At 45.0% G+C, this 16,938-nt stretch overlaps 1 protein-coding gene across 2 annotated transcripts in view; it reads right to left on the bottom strand.

The window, feature by feature from the left end:
• The window catches only part of SORCS1 (sortilin related VPS10 domain containing receptor 1), a 417,040-nt gene that overhangs the window by 230,253 nt on the left and 169,849 nt on the right, over positions 1 to 16,938 (bottom strand). For both annotated transcript variants that reach the window (XM_054033265.1, XM_054033266.1), the window contains exon 3: positions 5,476 to 5,575. In XM_054033265.1, the coding sequence (XP_053889240.1) occupies positions 5,476 to 5,575 (100 nt within the window). The remainder of the gene's footprint in view (positions 1 to 5,475; positions 5,576 to 16,938) is intronic.

Here is a 16,938-nt window from a genome sequence, read left to right as displayed (position 1 = left end):
TTAAAGAGTATCAAAAGATAACCTCTTAACAGTATTCATTACTGGTTCCTGCCTATCCAGTTGGAGCTAGTCAGGATGGGTTTAAGCAACCCTGGGTCTAGGCCTTTTGTATTTTAATCGAGTGCTTATGAATTTGTTACTGCATGGGTAACAATAATTGCTTATTATTTAGGCTTTTTAGACATGTTTAGAATAAATTGTGTAACTATAATTCGGCCTTTGGATTTAAGAAAGGAATTTATGGCTGAATAAGTCAATAATAATTCCAATGGGCCCTGATTTTCAGAATTCATCTTAAGCACCTACCTTCTGAAAAGCAGGTCCTTTCAAAGACATCTCAAGTTGAACGTACCAAAGTAGAGATGCCCAAAATCTATAGTAACTTTTGAAAATCTTGGCCTAAGTTTCCAAGGGAGAATCAGCAACAGACCGACTTTGAGACCGTCAGAGGACTTTCATGATACCAGTGCAAAGTATTAATATTTTATTATTCAATGTGCTTTTTATTTCTCAGAGATAACTGATTAGGGAAAAATATATCACAAAATAACTTTTCAATGGGCCTAGATCCAGGTTTTATTCAAGCACATCCCTTTCTACATCTATCAAATGCCTATTTCATTGGAAAATATCACGATGCAAGGAAAGAAATTGTACACAAATATACTGCTGTGTCAACGTTATTGATTTTCTCACCATTTGTAAAGACCTTCATTGTCCTACGTAAATCTATCAGCATTTCAAAAGGCGACCCTGGGAGCCCCATTTATCTGCAGCTGAACATTCTTTTCATTTCCATTTAACAATCAAAATCATGATTTAAATGGCTAGGGCCCCCCTCTCTGCTTCCATTACGTTAAATGTCCGAGAACAGTCAGTCATCATCCTCTCTCAAAGTACTGCACTCAGTTTCAATAATTTGTGTTGAACTCCTTTGTGGGACTAGGAAAGTTACAAGCCTGTGGTTTTTTTTTAAAATCAAGATCTCATTATCCAGCCTGATTTTTTTAAATCTGAGCAATTTAGTTAAGTATGCTTCATTAATCAGGTAGCTCTGTAGCAGCCCGGATAGACCAGTCAGTCTTCTTTTTGGGTCTTCCAGCAATCATTCAAACAATACGAAAACTCAGTCCATTGGAGTGGGGAAGGAGCGACGTTCCACATCCTAAATCCCCTGTTGTGCATCCATGCACAGCTCAAAGGTCAGCATCCAAGTGGCAATTTTGCTTTCATACAACTTGCAAGAGAGAGAGAGAGACCACCCGCAGCACTAACAGAACCGGTGTCAAAATCCCCAGCTCCATGCATCTCTCCTCCCCAAAGCCACCTTGTTCTTCCCCATTCTTCTTAAAGCAACCATGTCCCAAACATCAAAATGGACAGACTCATAGACTCATAAGAAAATAGGGCTGGATGGGACCGCAAGAGATCATCTACTCCACCCACCTCCCACCCATGCTAAGGCAGGACCAGGTATACTTAGACCACCTCAACAGGTGTTTGTCTGGCCTGTTCTGGAAAACCTCCAGTGATGGGGATTCCACAGCCTCCCTAGGTCACCTGTTCCAGTGATTACCTAGCCTGAGAGTTAGAAAGTTTTCCCTAATATCTAACTCAAATCTCTCTTGCTGCAAACATAGAGAACAAAGGCTAGGCCTACATTTGGAGTTGGGGTTGTGATTCCACGCTCATGTAGCCATACTTGTGCTAACTCTCATTAAGTTAGCATGCTAAAAATAGTAGGGTAGCCGTGGTAGCATAGAATCACAGAACTGGAAGGGACCTCGAGAGGTCATCTAGTCCAGTACCCTTAGGCAGGACTAAGTATTATCTAGACCAGTGGTCTCCAAACTTTTTTGATTGCGCACCCCTATCAATAAAAAAATTTTGAACACGCACTCCCGGCTGCGCCGCAGGGCCAGCTCTACCATGTTTGCCGCCCCAAGCCAAAAAAAGAAAAAAGACACTCGGACCCCCGCCCGAACTGCCGAAGCAAAAAAAAAAAAGCCGCCCGAACTGCCGAAGGCGGCGCTGCTCCGGCGGCGCTGCTCCGGCGGCGCTCCTCCTGCCGCGCACCCCACTTTGGAGACCACTGATCTAGACCATCCCTGACTTGTGTTTGTCCAACCTGCTCTTAAAAATCCCCAATGATGGAGATTCCACCACCTCCCTAGGCAATTTATTCCAGTGCTTAACTATCCTAACAGTTGGGAAATTTTTCCTAATGTCCAGCCTAAACTGTCCTTGCTGCAATTTAAGCCCACTGCTTCTTGTCCTATCCTCAGAGGTTGAGAAGAAAAAAATTTCTCCCTCCTCCTTGTAACAACCTTTTATGTACTTGAAAACTGTATGTCCCCGCTCAGTCTTCTCTTCTCCAGACTAAACAAACCCAATTATTTCAATCTTCCCTCATAGGTCATGTTTTCTAGACCCTTAATCATTGTTGTTGCTCTTCTCTGGACTTTCTCCAATTTGTCCACATCTTTCCTGAAATGTGGCACTCAGAACTGGACACAATACTCCAGCTGAGGCCTAATCAGCGCGGAGTAGAGCAGAAGAATTACTTCTAGTGTCTTGCTTACAATACTCCTGCTAATACATCCCAGAATGATGTTTGCTTTTTTTGCAATAGCATTACACTGTTGACTCATATTTCGCTTGTGATCCACTATGATCCCCAGATCCCTTTCCGCAGTACTTCTTTCTAGGCAGTCATTTCCCATTTTGTATGTGAACAGCAAGGTGAGTGGCAACCTGGGCTAGCCGCCCCAAGTACAAACCTGCCTGGATCCCAGGGGTATGTACTCGGGGAGGGTAGCTTGTTAGGGTTGCCAATTTTCTACCTGCAGAAAATTGAACACCCTTGCCCCATCCCTTCCCTGAGGCCTTGCCCCCCGCTCACTCCATCCCCCCTCCTGTCACCTGCTCTCCCCCACCCTCACTTATTTTCATCAGGCTGGGGCAGGGGTTGGGGTACAGGAGGAGGTACAGGCTCTGGGCTGGCACTGCAGAGTCTGGGGTGGGGCAGGGGTGCGGGACAGGGATCAGGATGTGGGCTCCAGGTGGCGCTGACGTCTGGCTGCTCCCGGGAAGCGGCGACATGTCCCTCCGGCTCCTAGGCAGAGGCACGACCAGGGAAGCTCTATGTGCTCCGTGTGCTGTGGTTCTCGGCCAATGGGCGCTACGGAGCCGGTGCTAGGGGCGGCACCTGTGGGCGGGGGCAGTGCACGAACCCTCCCTGGTCGCCCCTCTGCCTAAGAGCTGGACAAGCTGGCTACTTCCTAGGAGTCGCACAGATCCGGGCAGGGAGCCTGCTTTCCTCTCTGCATCACCAATCAGACTTTTAACAGCCCAGTCAGCAGTGCTGACCAGAGCCACCAGGGTCCCTTTTTGACTGGGTGTTCCAGTCAAAAACCAGACACCTGGCAACCGTATAGCCCAAAGCTATACGACTATTTGGAGCATGCCAGCTCAAAGAGAGCTAGGGTGATTATGTCTGCTTGAGCAAGGAATCACACCTCCACCTTCATGTGTCGATGTAGTCTAAAGTACTGCTAATGGTACACTTGTCAAGCTTGTCCATGAGGCATAGAAACTACAGGATCATTTAAACTAAAATAATCTGAATTAGGCCCCAGTTCTGCAAACATGTCTTCACATGAGTAATTTTACTTGCATGTGTAATCTCGTTAAAATCCACGGGGCGTAAAGTTACTCATGTATAGACGCGTTTGCAGGATTGAGACCTTAATTTGCAAATTCCATTTTAGTTGGGGGATGAAAAGTTACCTGAGTAAGAGCTACCAGAGTATCAATGGCACATTGTACAAAAACTGGTGTCTATGACGGTTCTATTCAGACTACATGGACATCCTGGGTAAGTATAGGTTTCAAGTCATCTAAATGACTTCATATCCATCATTCTTCTCTGTTTATTTGGAAGTGGTGTTTACCCCCTGCGCTCAAGTCACAGACGGGCAATTCAATGTATAATGTGGAAAACCAAAACGTGGTTGATGAATGCAAAACATGGACTAGTCAGACCTCAAACAAGCAAGCTAGAGCTATTCATCGACTTAAAACTCTGAATATTTTCAAAAGACAGACATGTATGCTGCCTCAAGGGAACTTAGCTGGTGCAAATGGTAACTTCTTTATGGCACATAATAGGTCACAGAAGTCATTTGTGGGAAAGGCAGTTATATAAAATGCAGAGTATCAAACCAGATGACCCAAGTGATCATTTCTGCCACTACTACATATGACCTTTCAGTCTCTCATTACAGCACAAGTATGTAATAAGGGTGAAATTCGCTATTGTGCAAAGGGCCAGCAAGAAGCCTATGCAATATTTAAATCCCAGTTAAGCCCTACAGACAAGATCCCACACTAATTTATCACCCATGCTGTGGGAGGAAGAAGTCCTAAGGGATTAAATAGTTCTTGGTACCTAGCCTTGTACTGGCCCTCTGTGCAGGGGTAAATTTCACCCCAAATGAACAATCCTTGAACAACTGTTCCCATGTCTTGGGACAACACAGACTTTAAGATCGAGAATGCTGGTGTTCTTGTTTTTTTTTCTTATGCAGGCATTTATCCTGTGTATACTGCATGGAAATTCCCAATCCATATGAACTGTCTCAGTTTCCCTAAACCAGTTAGGTGCCTTTCAAGTGCAGAGGAAAATGAAGTCCCTGCCTCAAAAAGCAAGCAGTCTAAAAGGACACACACCACAGGCTGAGACGGAGCAGCAGGGTCTGCAGAGAGGGGGTGAATGGTACCACGGAGACAGCTAAAACCTTGCTTAATACAGAATTTGAGGGAGACTGCCTGGGGGTGTCCCCTTTAATCAGGGGTCTGTGTGGGACAATCCAGGGCATTATTCCCAATCATCACCCTACTTCTTCATACCCTGTGCCCTATACTTCCATATAGCAAGAGACCCTGTCAGAAATGTACAGAAGAGAAGGTAGCCTCTGCCTTTTACAAGCATGCCGGCATCATAAACTCTCACTAAATTGTAACTCAGTGGGGTGCTTGCCTAATTAAAACCTTCTGGGCTTTGGGAGCATTTTCTCTTCAGGATTTTGTCAGATCCTGTTCAGTTGGCTAGTGGGAGAACTGTCAGGGCACATAACCTTACATGCAATCTGGTTTCCGGAGATCCTAACATCTTAACGAGTCTCTCCCCTTCTAAACAATGAAATCATCCCCAGCCAGAAGGTATACATATGATGGGATGCTCGATACCTTTTATTCCCATCCATGCCTTGTAGACAATCACAGTCCCAGATCCTCAGCTGTTGTAAACCGGCATTTACTTCAATAGAGCTATGCCAATTTACACCAACACAGGATCTGGTCCATAGTACTTACATTAGCAGTAATGAACATTCAGGGAATGGATGAAGATTAACCAGCCAAGGCAGAAGTCATATCATAAACTAACAAGACGCTAAACGTATTCTCACTTACCTTGCGCTTGTTGGTTGGGCAGACGTACAGGTAGCTCAAAATAGTCTTCAGGCCAACCTTATCGTTCAGTTTCTCATATGTTGTCCCGTAATCTGTTGACCTATAAATCAAAAGAGAGCTTTAATAAGTACAAATACTTAATCACAAAAGGCACAAGCCACTTGGCTGCTTTTCAATGTGAAGCCTATGTTTTACATAGTGGAATGTCTCTCCGGAGCTTTTTGAATGATTCATTTAGTATATAATGATGCTTAATTATGTACACACAGCATCATGTGAGTGGTTAACATTTGCATTTAAATTGGATTAGGAAACATTAAAACAGCATCTTCCCACTGCACTTTAAAATAAACATGTTCAATAAGAAACATTAATTCTCGATAGAAGAGGAGATGATGATAATTATTGTAAATGTCAAATAACTGAGAGCGAGGGGCTAAGTTATCACTTCAGTATATTATAAGCTCACTCAGGTTCTTTTTTTACATAAAATACTGCATCCTTTCCAGGCACGGCCAAGTGCTGTTGCTTAGTAAAAACAATGTGTTCTCAGAGTGAAAGCCACTGATTTCCTTTAGGAAAGCCCAACAGCATGAGTATTACAGTTCACATGGGCTTGTTGTGTAAAAAAAAAAAGACAGAGGATGGTAAAAAAAAAAGCTTAACGACTCTACAAATTGACGTGCTTCTTTTGAAAGTATCTCCGATATCAGTGTTGCTAGTAGAGACATCAGCTATCTGTTCTTAATGAGGACAAATAAAGAAAATATTTAAGGCTGTCTAATGTAGCCAAGAACTCTATTCTGACGCTTGACTGGAACAGAGATCAATTATTAGCAAAAGATTCAATTCGTTATGTGAATCCTGTTTAAAAGGATTATCTTCTAGTATCTAGAAGAATGTGGTAGATGATGGAACACTTAGTACTGTCTGGGACTATATACCACAGAAGAATGCAACGTGTTTCTGGACAAGCATAAATATTTCAAAAGAAGAACGTGTGCCTTTAAAACAAACACACTACTGTCACAAATGTTGTCATTGTAAGGAATGGATGTATCACTAAAAACTTCCACTTCCATTTGCAGAGGGCCAGAATATCACCTCCCAACCTATCATTCTGATGCCCGGCTGCCGACACCCATGATCTCCAGGTTTGGCTATTACATCTCATTATATCTAGGAATTAAACCTGGGGCTGACCAGAAGATGGCAATTCCATTTCACAGCAACCTTCAAGGTTTCAAAATTTGTTTTAATTCCACATTTTAACAAAAACAAAACTTTTCAAACATTTTTTTGCAAAAACCAGAATTGTGTCAAAGTGTCTGTTTGGGGATCAAAACACAAGCTTTTTAATTAGGCAATTATATTTTGATGGTTAGAACACTGTCCTGGGATGTGGGAGAACCAGGTTCCAAGTCCTTGCTCTTCCTGATTCATAGCAGAGTTTTTCATCCTAATCAGTGCCCTAACCACCAGGTACATAGCAAGTAGGCATATGTGTTTTCCCGCTCTCTCCCTCTGTTTTTGTCAAAATTGATACTGCTCTGAAAAACATTTCAGTTCAGTATATTTTGGCAAAACTGTTCCCACCTGCTCTAAATAAACCCCCCACACAGAAAAAAGCTCCAAGTGGTAAAAAATGCAGCCGCTTCACTGCTTAGCAACCCCGGTCAACATAAGCACTTTACCCTAGTGCGCCACTCTCTCCCCACGGAATCCAGAATCCAGCTGAAGCTTGCTGGATTCAAAGCCTTCCACGGGATTGGCCAGCAACTCCCCCATCCTCTGTTACTGTGCGCTCCCAAGACAGCAACATTCCACCAGAACAATGAAGCCATCAGCAAGTCAGAGGCAGTTTGTGACAACAGGAGATAACTGGGCCTAAACTAGCACTCCCACAAAGAGATAAGCAGTGACTAAACTTATATCTATGATCTTCTCTCACACATGCACACCCCCCCCCCATGCAAACGATTTCGCCTATGGGCTGAGAAGGAAGAAAGAGGGGTATCATTACTGTTAGTTCTACTTCTGAACGTATGGGAGATGCTGTAACGCTATGGTGCTGGGAGCCATACGCAGTAGGTAGAATACAACACAATCCTGAATTCCTGGCCTCCATCTGTTACACTAGCCATATCTTAACACTGCCTCCCCGTGGCCAAGATTTGCATATGCTCTTTATTGATATTTCTGTTGCATTGTGTGTGGCACCACATTCTGCCTCTATTTAAACTGAGATTATCAGTAAAGATGAAAGAGTAAAAGTTACCAAAGGGCAGAATTTGGCTCAGAGAGTTAGGAATCTGTATATTGATTAATGGGTTAATGTCTCCCTTTAATTGCACTAATGTTATCTCATTTATTTTGATAGAGTGGCACCAGGAAAATTGCCAGGAGAATTCACCGCATACATTTTATTATGAAGATGTTAAAAACAAAAAGCCACACAGCAAAACAAGACAAAACAAAAAAACCAACCATGAAACAGATGTTTCAAATCTATTGTAAGTAATGATCTTATATTCAGAATTACTAGCCATTTTTTCTGACTCTCCAGGCAATTATTTTGCATTCATGGCTTTATTTACAAGGTAACATTATCTACAGATGGAAGAGAGTGCTTCTGTCAACATCTATAACAGCACGAGAAATAGTAGAAAGCTTGGGGGAAAAAACAAGATGTTTTGCAGATGAACAAATATGCAAGTGATCAAAGGAGCTAGCATCTGATTTCAATCTTATCCATAATCCATGCTTTTCGTGATTCTGCCCTAAGTGACTAATAATCACACACTCCAAAAAACATAGCTAAATGTATCTTATTTGCATCTGTTTTTTCCTGTTCCTCTCATGCTATTTGAACACTGCCCTTCTTTTTTATACATTTCTAAATATTATATACAGAGCTGGTCAGAACCTAGAATTCTGTTTTGCTGGAAATCCTGATTTTTTTCTTCCTTCCCAAGTCAGCATGAAAATTCGAAATTTCTTGTGGAACAAGAATTGTATATCAGAAAAATTGAAACTTTTTTTGACTTTGTTTCTTGTCTATATGGACAGAACTTTTAATTTTGACTGTATCGTTTCCCCTTGTTACCTTATAACAGAAGCAAAATGATAAAGTCAAACCAAGATGCTTCAACCTTATCAAAATGAATCTTTTCAATCATTTTCTATCAAAAATGTCAACAACGTCGATACATCCCTATGGAATGTTTCGATTAGGTGAATCAGCATTTTCTGACAGAAAACACTGTTCTGATTGGGAAAAAATGGACCAACTGCAATCAGAAAGAATTAGCCGTGGGCAGAAAAACAAGGCTTGCTTTCTTTACTGCAATATTTAAATTATATACCGACCCCGGTTCCCAGTGAACATGGTATTTAAACACATGTATAACTTTAAGCACAACAGTAGACTCACTGACTAAAGCCGGTCAGAAAAATTATTATTTTCTGCAAAAAGCTTAGAAGAAAACATGTTTTCTGCAAGAGTTTTCAAGGTTTCATTGGAAAACAAAAAGGGTTTTGTTTGGGGCTTTTGTGGTTGAAATCATGACAAATTTTGACAAAAAAACATGAATTGTCACAAAACTTTCTGTTTTGTTAAAAAGCCATTTTGTTGACTGGGAGGAAAATGGTAAATAATATTTGATTAACTCTATCTGGACAACTCACATGCTTAACAGTACCCACATGCTTAAATAACAGACAGAACTGGAACATATTTTGACCTCTGCAGCACTGAATGGAGGTCAAGACTTCCACCTGCATCCTGGGAAGGCAGTGCTTTATTCCATGCGTGACGTGTTACGTGTGCCTGGATAAACTCTTGGGATGCGGCTGCTCTACCCCTGCCCAGAGGAGGCCACTATTGTCAAGGCTCCATATTCCCCTTACTATGTAGGTCTGCAGGAGAGCTGGACTGGTAGCCATGGAGAGTAAATCTTCCATTTGCTTACAGGATAGGTAGAGTAGAGGCACGGCAAGCAGTTCAAGACTCTCACAGACTTCAACAGAAGGAGCATTGTGGTTTTTGATGGGGTCGGCAGGATTAGGGTTGCCAATTTTCTACTCACACAAAACCGAACACCCTTGCCCCGCCTCCTGTCCTGCCCCGCCCCTCCTCCAAGGCCCCGCCCCTGCTCACTCCATCCCCCCCGTCGCTCATACTCCCCACCCTCACTCACTTGTTCATTTCCACTGGGCTAGCTCGGGGGTTGGGGTGCAGGAGGGGGTGAGGGCTCTGGCTGGGGGTGCAGGCTCCTGGGTGGGATCAGAAATGAGGAGTTCAGGGTACAGGAGGGGGCTCTGGGTGAGGCAGGGGGTTGGGGTGCGGGAGGGAGTGAGAGCTCCAGATGCGGGAGCGGGCTCTGGGGTGGAGCCAGGGATGAGGGGCTTGGGGTGCGGGAGGGGGCTCCAGGCTGAGGCAGGAGGATGGGGTGTGGTAGGGGGGTACGGGCTCTGGGGTGGGGGTGCAGGTTCCAGAATGGGGCCAGAAATTAGGGGTTCAGAGTGCGGGAGGGTGCTCCGGGCTGGGGTGGGGGTTGGGGTATGGGGGGTGAGGGCTCCGGCAGGAGTGCAGGCTCTGGGGTGGGGCTGGGGATGAGCAGTTTGGGGTGCAGGAGGGGGCTCTGGGCTGGGATCGAGGGGTTTGGAGGCCAGGAAGGGGGATCCGGGCTGGGGCAGGGGGTTGGAGTGTGGAAGGGGGTCAGGGGTGCAAACTCTGGGCGGCGCTTACCTCAGGCGACTCCCGGAAGATGTGGCATGTCCTCCCTCTGGCTACCAGGTGGGCCTGCACGCTGCCCCATCCGCAAGCACCACCCCCACAGCTCCCATTGGCCACGCTTCCTGGTCAATGGGAGCTGCGGAGCTGGTGCTTGGGATGGGGGCAGCGTGTAGAGCCCCCTGGCTGCCCCTACGCCTGGGAGCCAGAGGGAGCACATGCCACTGCTTCCGGGAGCCGCACAGAGCCACAGCAGGCAGGAAGCCTGCCTTAGCCCCCTGCACCGCCGACTGAACTTTTAATGGCCCAGTCGGCGGTGCTGACCAGAGCTGCCAGGGTCCTTTTTCGACCAGGCAACCCTAAGCTGGATGGAGACTTAGCGCTATATGAACAGTCAATAGAAAGCTTGTTGTACAGCTTGGTAACCACTGCTTAATAGAATTACCAAATGGAACCCTAGAGGGTTATATATTGATTGACCTCCCCTGACCCATCAGGTCATAGGTCGGTTCCCTTCTTAGATGGTAAGCTCATACCAATACCTAATCTTCCTGTGAGTATGTACAGTGCCTAATGCAACTATACTGCTGGCTAGGTCATCTGCAGGGACTGAACAGAAAACTTGTGGATCCAAAAACATACGTTTGCCTTGCTGCTGGAGATGGAAGCCCAGATCCATTAGCTTAAAGGCAGTAGCTGACCGGAACTTCTATACCTGCCCTTGTCTCCTAGAAGGGGACAAAGAGCTATACTACATTAGGCCTTGTCTACACACAGAATTTGCACTGGTTTATCGTAACATGGTTTTTAAACTGATTTACTTAAACTGCTGCAAACCCTTGTGCGGACACTCTTAGTTCAAGTTCAGAGTGGCTTATTTTGACTTAGGTTGACTGGGTACAGGTTTAAGCTAAGCGACCAAACGAAGGCACTCTGAAAACGAACAGAGTATCCACATCAGGGTTTGCACCAGCTTAACTAAACCAGTTTAAAAATCACAACTTTAATTAAAGCAGTGCAACTTTCTCATGCAGACAAGCCCTTACTGCAGGTTACACTAACACATAGTAGGTGCTACTGGAATTCAAATACTAAATAGTAAAAGTGTAATATTCAGAGACAGAGTATTTGGCTTGTTCCTGATCTGACGGACACCCATTTTGCACCATACTAATTTCATTAGCTTCAAGGGAGTCAATCCTGATTTGTACCAATGTATATTTAGAACGAGACTAATGTTTAATGTTTATCTGAAATCAAACTTATTTTTGCATGCAGCCAGCAAGACAAACACTTCTAATTTTTACCCAGCCAAATGACCTGACAATAATTAAACAGCACCAAACATCCAGATGGGTCTGAATCGGACTTCTCTGTGTAAATTAAGACCAAACTAGCTAAAAACGTCTAGAATAATTTATATTTTGTAAAATGTTTGTGAGAAAGTTGGCATTTAAATAACTTCATTATTATTCATTGACAGCTTTTTCCCCCTCCTCTCTACTCCCATCAGGGCAAGTGACATTTCTATTACAGTATTATAACAAACTCCTGCACATTTTAAATAGTCACAGAATTCCATTAGTCCACCTACTGTCATGAATATCTCAATCCATTCCTCACACTATTTCAGAATAGGCAATCAGCATCAGCCGGTGACATGACCCCTAAGGAAACCCTAAGGAAATTATCTTCTGCTGCCTTAAATATTGTGCATTGAAATCTAGAAGCCTGTCACTGTAAATGTATAGTTTAAATATATTGCTTGATAAGTTGTTATTTACTTGCTTCTGTCAGAAACGTAGGGGCTGCCTGTATTTCTCTATTTTACCTTAGCTGCTGCAGACTTGAAAGTTAGCCAGTCATCACACAGCCATGCAGAGAGGTCTGTCTGGGGCACTTGAACAAGAGAAATAAACTGTACTTGGATTCTGGCCCATATAAATATTGTCAATTTCTCCTCTGACAGCCTAGCAGTTTGTCCAGAATCCTGAAAAGGGACATCATCGGAATAGAATAAAATAAAGCTCATATTAAGACACACAAAATTCCTTGCTAACAACTCAAAGCATCAAATAAAAAGATTTTTTTTAAAACATGTAAAGTACTTGGTACCATTTATGCTGTTTGTTTGTTTGTTTTTTCCGCTTCACTCCACTTGCGTGATGAAACAGGGAACAGATTGGTTTAATTTTCTGTGCATTGATACAATGCTGTTTTATTTTCCTGCTTGATTCCTTTTTAAAATCATGAAACGATTCATATTTCTATTTGGTTTTGTAATTTATTTATTGTTCTAGTTGCAGCTTCGACTCCTTTCAAAGTTGTGCTCACAGCAGCTACATTCATAGATTTTAAGCATTCTTGGGAGGGAGTCTCCTGGCATCAGCATCACAGTATCTGCCTCCCCACCCATGACTGTTCATGGGTGGGATTAGCAGGCCAGGCCCATCTCAAAGGAGGGGAGGGGGCATGTGCCAGTCCTAACTTAGGGAGTGTGGGGGTGGGGGCGGCCTAGGACAGGGATCAGGGCTCGGTTTGCTCCACATTCAGCTCCAGGCTAAGCTGCACCATTGCTGCCTGTCCAGCTGCTGAGGAGAGGGGGCAGTGCTGACAATACAGTGATTAGGAGCCGCAGCGTGCCACACGGTGACACCCGCAAGCCCAGGGTAGACACCACAGCACGAAGAAAGAAGAACAGGAGTACTTGTGGCACCTTAGAGACTAACAAATTTATTAGAGCATAAGCTTTCGTGGACTACAGCCCACTTCTTCGAATGAAGTGGGAAGAAGTGGGCTGTAGTCCACTTCTTCATTCGAAGAAGTGGGCTGTAGTCCATGAAAGCTTATGCTCTAATAAATTTGTTAGTCTCTAAGGTGCCACAAGTACTCCTGTTCTTCTTTTTGCGGATACAGACTAACACGGCTGCTACTCTGAAACCACAGCACGAGCTGACAAGGAGCTATGGAAAGTCAGACGAGGGGGTCAGCTGCTCCCTTTGTCCCATAACAAATCATGACCCTGATTTTAAGGCCTAAAGAAACTATTAGATCATCTGGTTTGACCGCCTGTATGACATAGGCCATAGCATTTCACCCGGTTACCAGGGCTAGGCGGTTACTAGGTGGTCGCCTAGGGCGCTAACATTTGGGGAGTGGCGACTGCAGCGGCCGGATCTTCGGCCGCCCCGGATGTCGGTGGTATTTCGGGGGCGGAACCTTCCGCCGCCTCTGTCGGGGGTGGCATGTCGGGGGCGGGACCTTCCGCCGCCTCTGTCGGGGGTGGCATGTCGGGGGCGGGACCTTCCGCCGCCTCTGTCGGGGGCAGCATGTCGGGGGCGGCGCTCCTGCCGGTTACTATGGAGCTTACACAGATTTACACCAGCTCAGGAGCGAATCTAAAACCCTTTTCAGCAGCAATGTGGCTGGCATTTGGAAGACAGGGCTTTTCTCTGCCGGGCAGAACAGGGTGTGGCAGGCTGGGGCTTACAGCAGGCTCTCATAGTTGTGTTTGTAATGTTTGAATAAAGGAATCATGACATTGTTATGAACCAGCTGTCTGTGACAAAGAACACTGGAGCTGGCAGAGGAGACGACCCGGATTTTAAAAGCCTCCCTCCCTTCCTTGTGCAGTCTCAGACCTAGGTTCTGGCCCAAGCCTGAACATCCACAGTGCAGTTGCATAGCCCCACAGCTCAAGCCCAAGTCTGCTGACCTGGGCCAGCCATGAGTCTTTTATCGCAGTGTAGACATGCCCTGAGGGATTGTTTTAGGTACTGTGCTGGTCTCCCATCCCTTCGGCTGAATCTGTCTTTCCTGTATGGTTTATAGCCAGGTACCCCAGTATCCCACTGATTTTTTTGTCATTCAACCCGTTTCACAAAAGCTTATTATCTCAAGGTTCTTTTCCATTGCTAGGCATTTTAGTTCATCGCTTTTTGCTATTAAGCTTCTCACACGGCTATCTGGCCATTTCCAGCTTTTCCTTTTGGCCTTGTGCCTACTTTGATTTAACTCCTTTGTCCGTCACCCTGTTACTTGTCCAGGATCTCAGCCTCTTCTGATCTTAATTTCCTGCTCAGAGTTCAACTGCAATTTCTCGCCTATCCTTTATTACCAGAGATAGCTACTTTTGCCTGACTGACACCCCCAGCAGATGGTCTTGTCTAACCTCCATGCTCCTCTGCACTCGAGCTTTTCCCAAGCTTCTTGTTTAAATAAAATCCCCAGTCCTGGCACATTTTCAGAGACAATGGCTTCAATTTGTTTTCGATGGAGTCAAGTCTTTCTGTATAACCACTCGCCCCTACCAAATACATTTAAACTCTGCTTCTTTACCCCATCATCCAACTATTCAAACCCTTAAATGCGCCCCGGCCCCGCTCATGGAGACAAAAGCATTTCCAGAAAAGTTTCCATAGGCCCTAGATCCCATCCCCTCTCCTAGTCATCAGTTTAGCTTCCAGGAAATCTCTGACATTTTCCTGTGGGCTTGATCCTGCAAAGGGCTAAGCACTCTAGCCCATGAGATGTCCCATTGAAATCAATGGGTGCACACATACACCGCTTGGCTACTAGCCATGAGTTCTGCACTCTGTGCAGCAAATGGTCTTGCACCTGCCCTGACTAATCTGCTGTTATTCCTACCTACATAGTTCCTCAGGGCTTTTCTTTCTGATTGGGTACTATTCCCCAAAGCATTCAACCTGGGCCAGGTGCTTTGGCTGGAAGTCAACTCCCATTGGGAAGCACTGTGCTCTGATGGAGAAAGCACTCAACTGTGATTCGGGCTCTATTCTTGGCTCCGCCACTGGCCTGCTAGGTGACCTTGGGCAAGTCACTTTGCCTCTCTCTGGCTCAGTGTCCTCAGCTATGAAATGGGGATAATGATACTGACCTCCTTTGTGTGGAAGCAGAGAAAGAACTGTCATGCATTGCATCCCCTTCCTGTCAGTTCTTTCTCTGCTTCCACATTTGTAAAGAGCTTTGAAATTTAAGAGCGAGGAATGATTATTGATTGCAGTGGGAGCAGAATTAGGCCAGGGTTGAGCACTTTTGGAATTTTACCCGTTGTCTTTAAGACAGAAGCTAAGTAGTTTTACTTTTGTTTATATGAATAACTGATATTCTTTACTTTATTCCCCTGAACAGCCTGGCCCCCTCAGTACCGAACTCATTCTGTCAGTGCCTTCTTCACTCTGTCCTAAGCCTCTCAGTTTGGGATTGGCCTTGCTTTGTCTTTATGCCTTCATGTCTCACAGCATAGGCCCTTTGCCCTTCCCACACACTCAAATACCGTCTCTCAGCTGGCTTTCTCTGTGGTCATTCACTTCAGACATGGGCTAACTTGCAGGCCACAGAGAAACTAGTTCAAAGTTTTATTACCTTCAAAGAGACTCGTTCAAGAGGGCGGTTTCATTATCTGCCCTGACAGCTCTAACCATTAGAAAGCACCACTTTAAATGTCTATTTTTAAATGGCATGGTTTAAATTCCACCATTAAAACATCGCAAATTTAATCTGAAAGGCTCAAGTTAAGGGGCGGGGGGGGGGGGGGGCAGAGGAAGAGACTTGCTCACTAGGACCCGCACAGAGTTAAAAACTCTGAGGATGAAACCTTAGTTGCATGGCCCCCACTCCCACAGTATCTGAGCACCTCACACTCTTGAATGCATTTATCTTCCCAACACACGCCTGTGAGGCAGGGCAGTGCTATTATTCCCATTTTACAGATGAGGCACTGAGGCACAGAGATGCTAAGTGATTTGTCCAAGGTCACACAAGGCCTGTCTACACTGCAGCTGGGAGCAAGCTTCCCCACCTGCATAGAGTGACACTGGATCGGCTTGAGCTACTGCACCACTGATAGTGATGCGGATGCTGCAGCACTGACAGCGGCTCAGGCTAGCCCCCCAAGCTTGGATCCACGCTGGGTCCAAGCCACCCCCCAGTGTCGCAGTGTCCACACTGCTACTGTGAATGAGCTAGTTTGAGCAGTTCTACCCAGGCTAGGCAGCGAACTCCCAGCTGCAGTGTTGACGGGGACAATGGCAGAGCAGCAAACTGATCATAAGTCTCCCCAGTCCCTAGCTAGTACCCCAACCATTGGGCCATCCTTGCTCTCCTTAGCTGTATGCATAAATACAGGCTCTTACTATCCACGTTTAAGCAACTACTTTTGACATTCTTGCCCCCAGGTTCCAGTTCCATTTCCAGTTGACAGCAGCTTTCTTACAGTTAAAGTGCTGAAATGACAACTCCAGGCAAAGCTGTGAATTGACTTGTTTTTCCCCTTAGGAAAACTGCCTTTTCTCCAGCATAAAATAAAGTTTCCCACCTACAAAAACTTCCTTGAATACTTTATAGCGGGGGGGAGGGGGGGGAGGGAAGAGACAATGTAAAATGTTTGGCTTTTTTCATAAAACTGTAGAAACTGGACATTATTAGGGCTGAAAATAACTTTTCCCCACATTGATTTCCTCTTTTTATTATTATTTTTTTTAAATCAACTTTTATTTGAAGCAGTTTCAAGGAATAAAAATACTGCCGCTCACCTCTCTCAAAATCCTTCTCCATTTTTGGTTTAAGCAGTCAGCAGGCAGGAAAAAGGATACATTATAGCACAGATACTCCTGCCCAAGTGCTGGGCTGTAGGTTACCTCAACTGGCAGATTTTGGGAACAGGGACCATATTTGTGTTGTGTGTTTGTACAGCGCCTAGCACAGTG

Source organism: Malaclemys terrapin, chromosome 7, assembly GCF_027887155.1.
Source record: "Malaclemys terrapin pileata isolate rMalTer1 chromosome 7, rMalTer1.hap1, whole genome shotgun sequence".
In the NCBI taxonomy this organism is placed as follows: Eukaryota; Metazoa; Chordata; order Testudines; family Emydidae; genus Malaclemys; species Malaclemys terrapin.
This window is presented reverse-complemented; position numbering and strand designations above follow the sequence as displayed.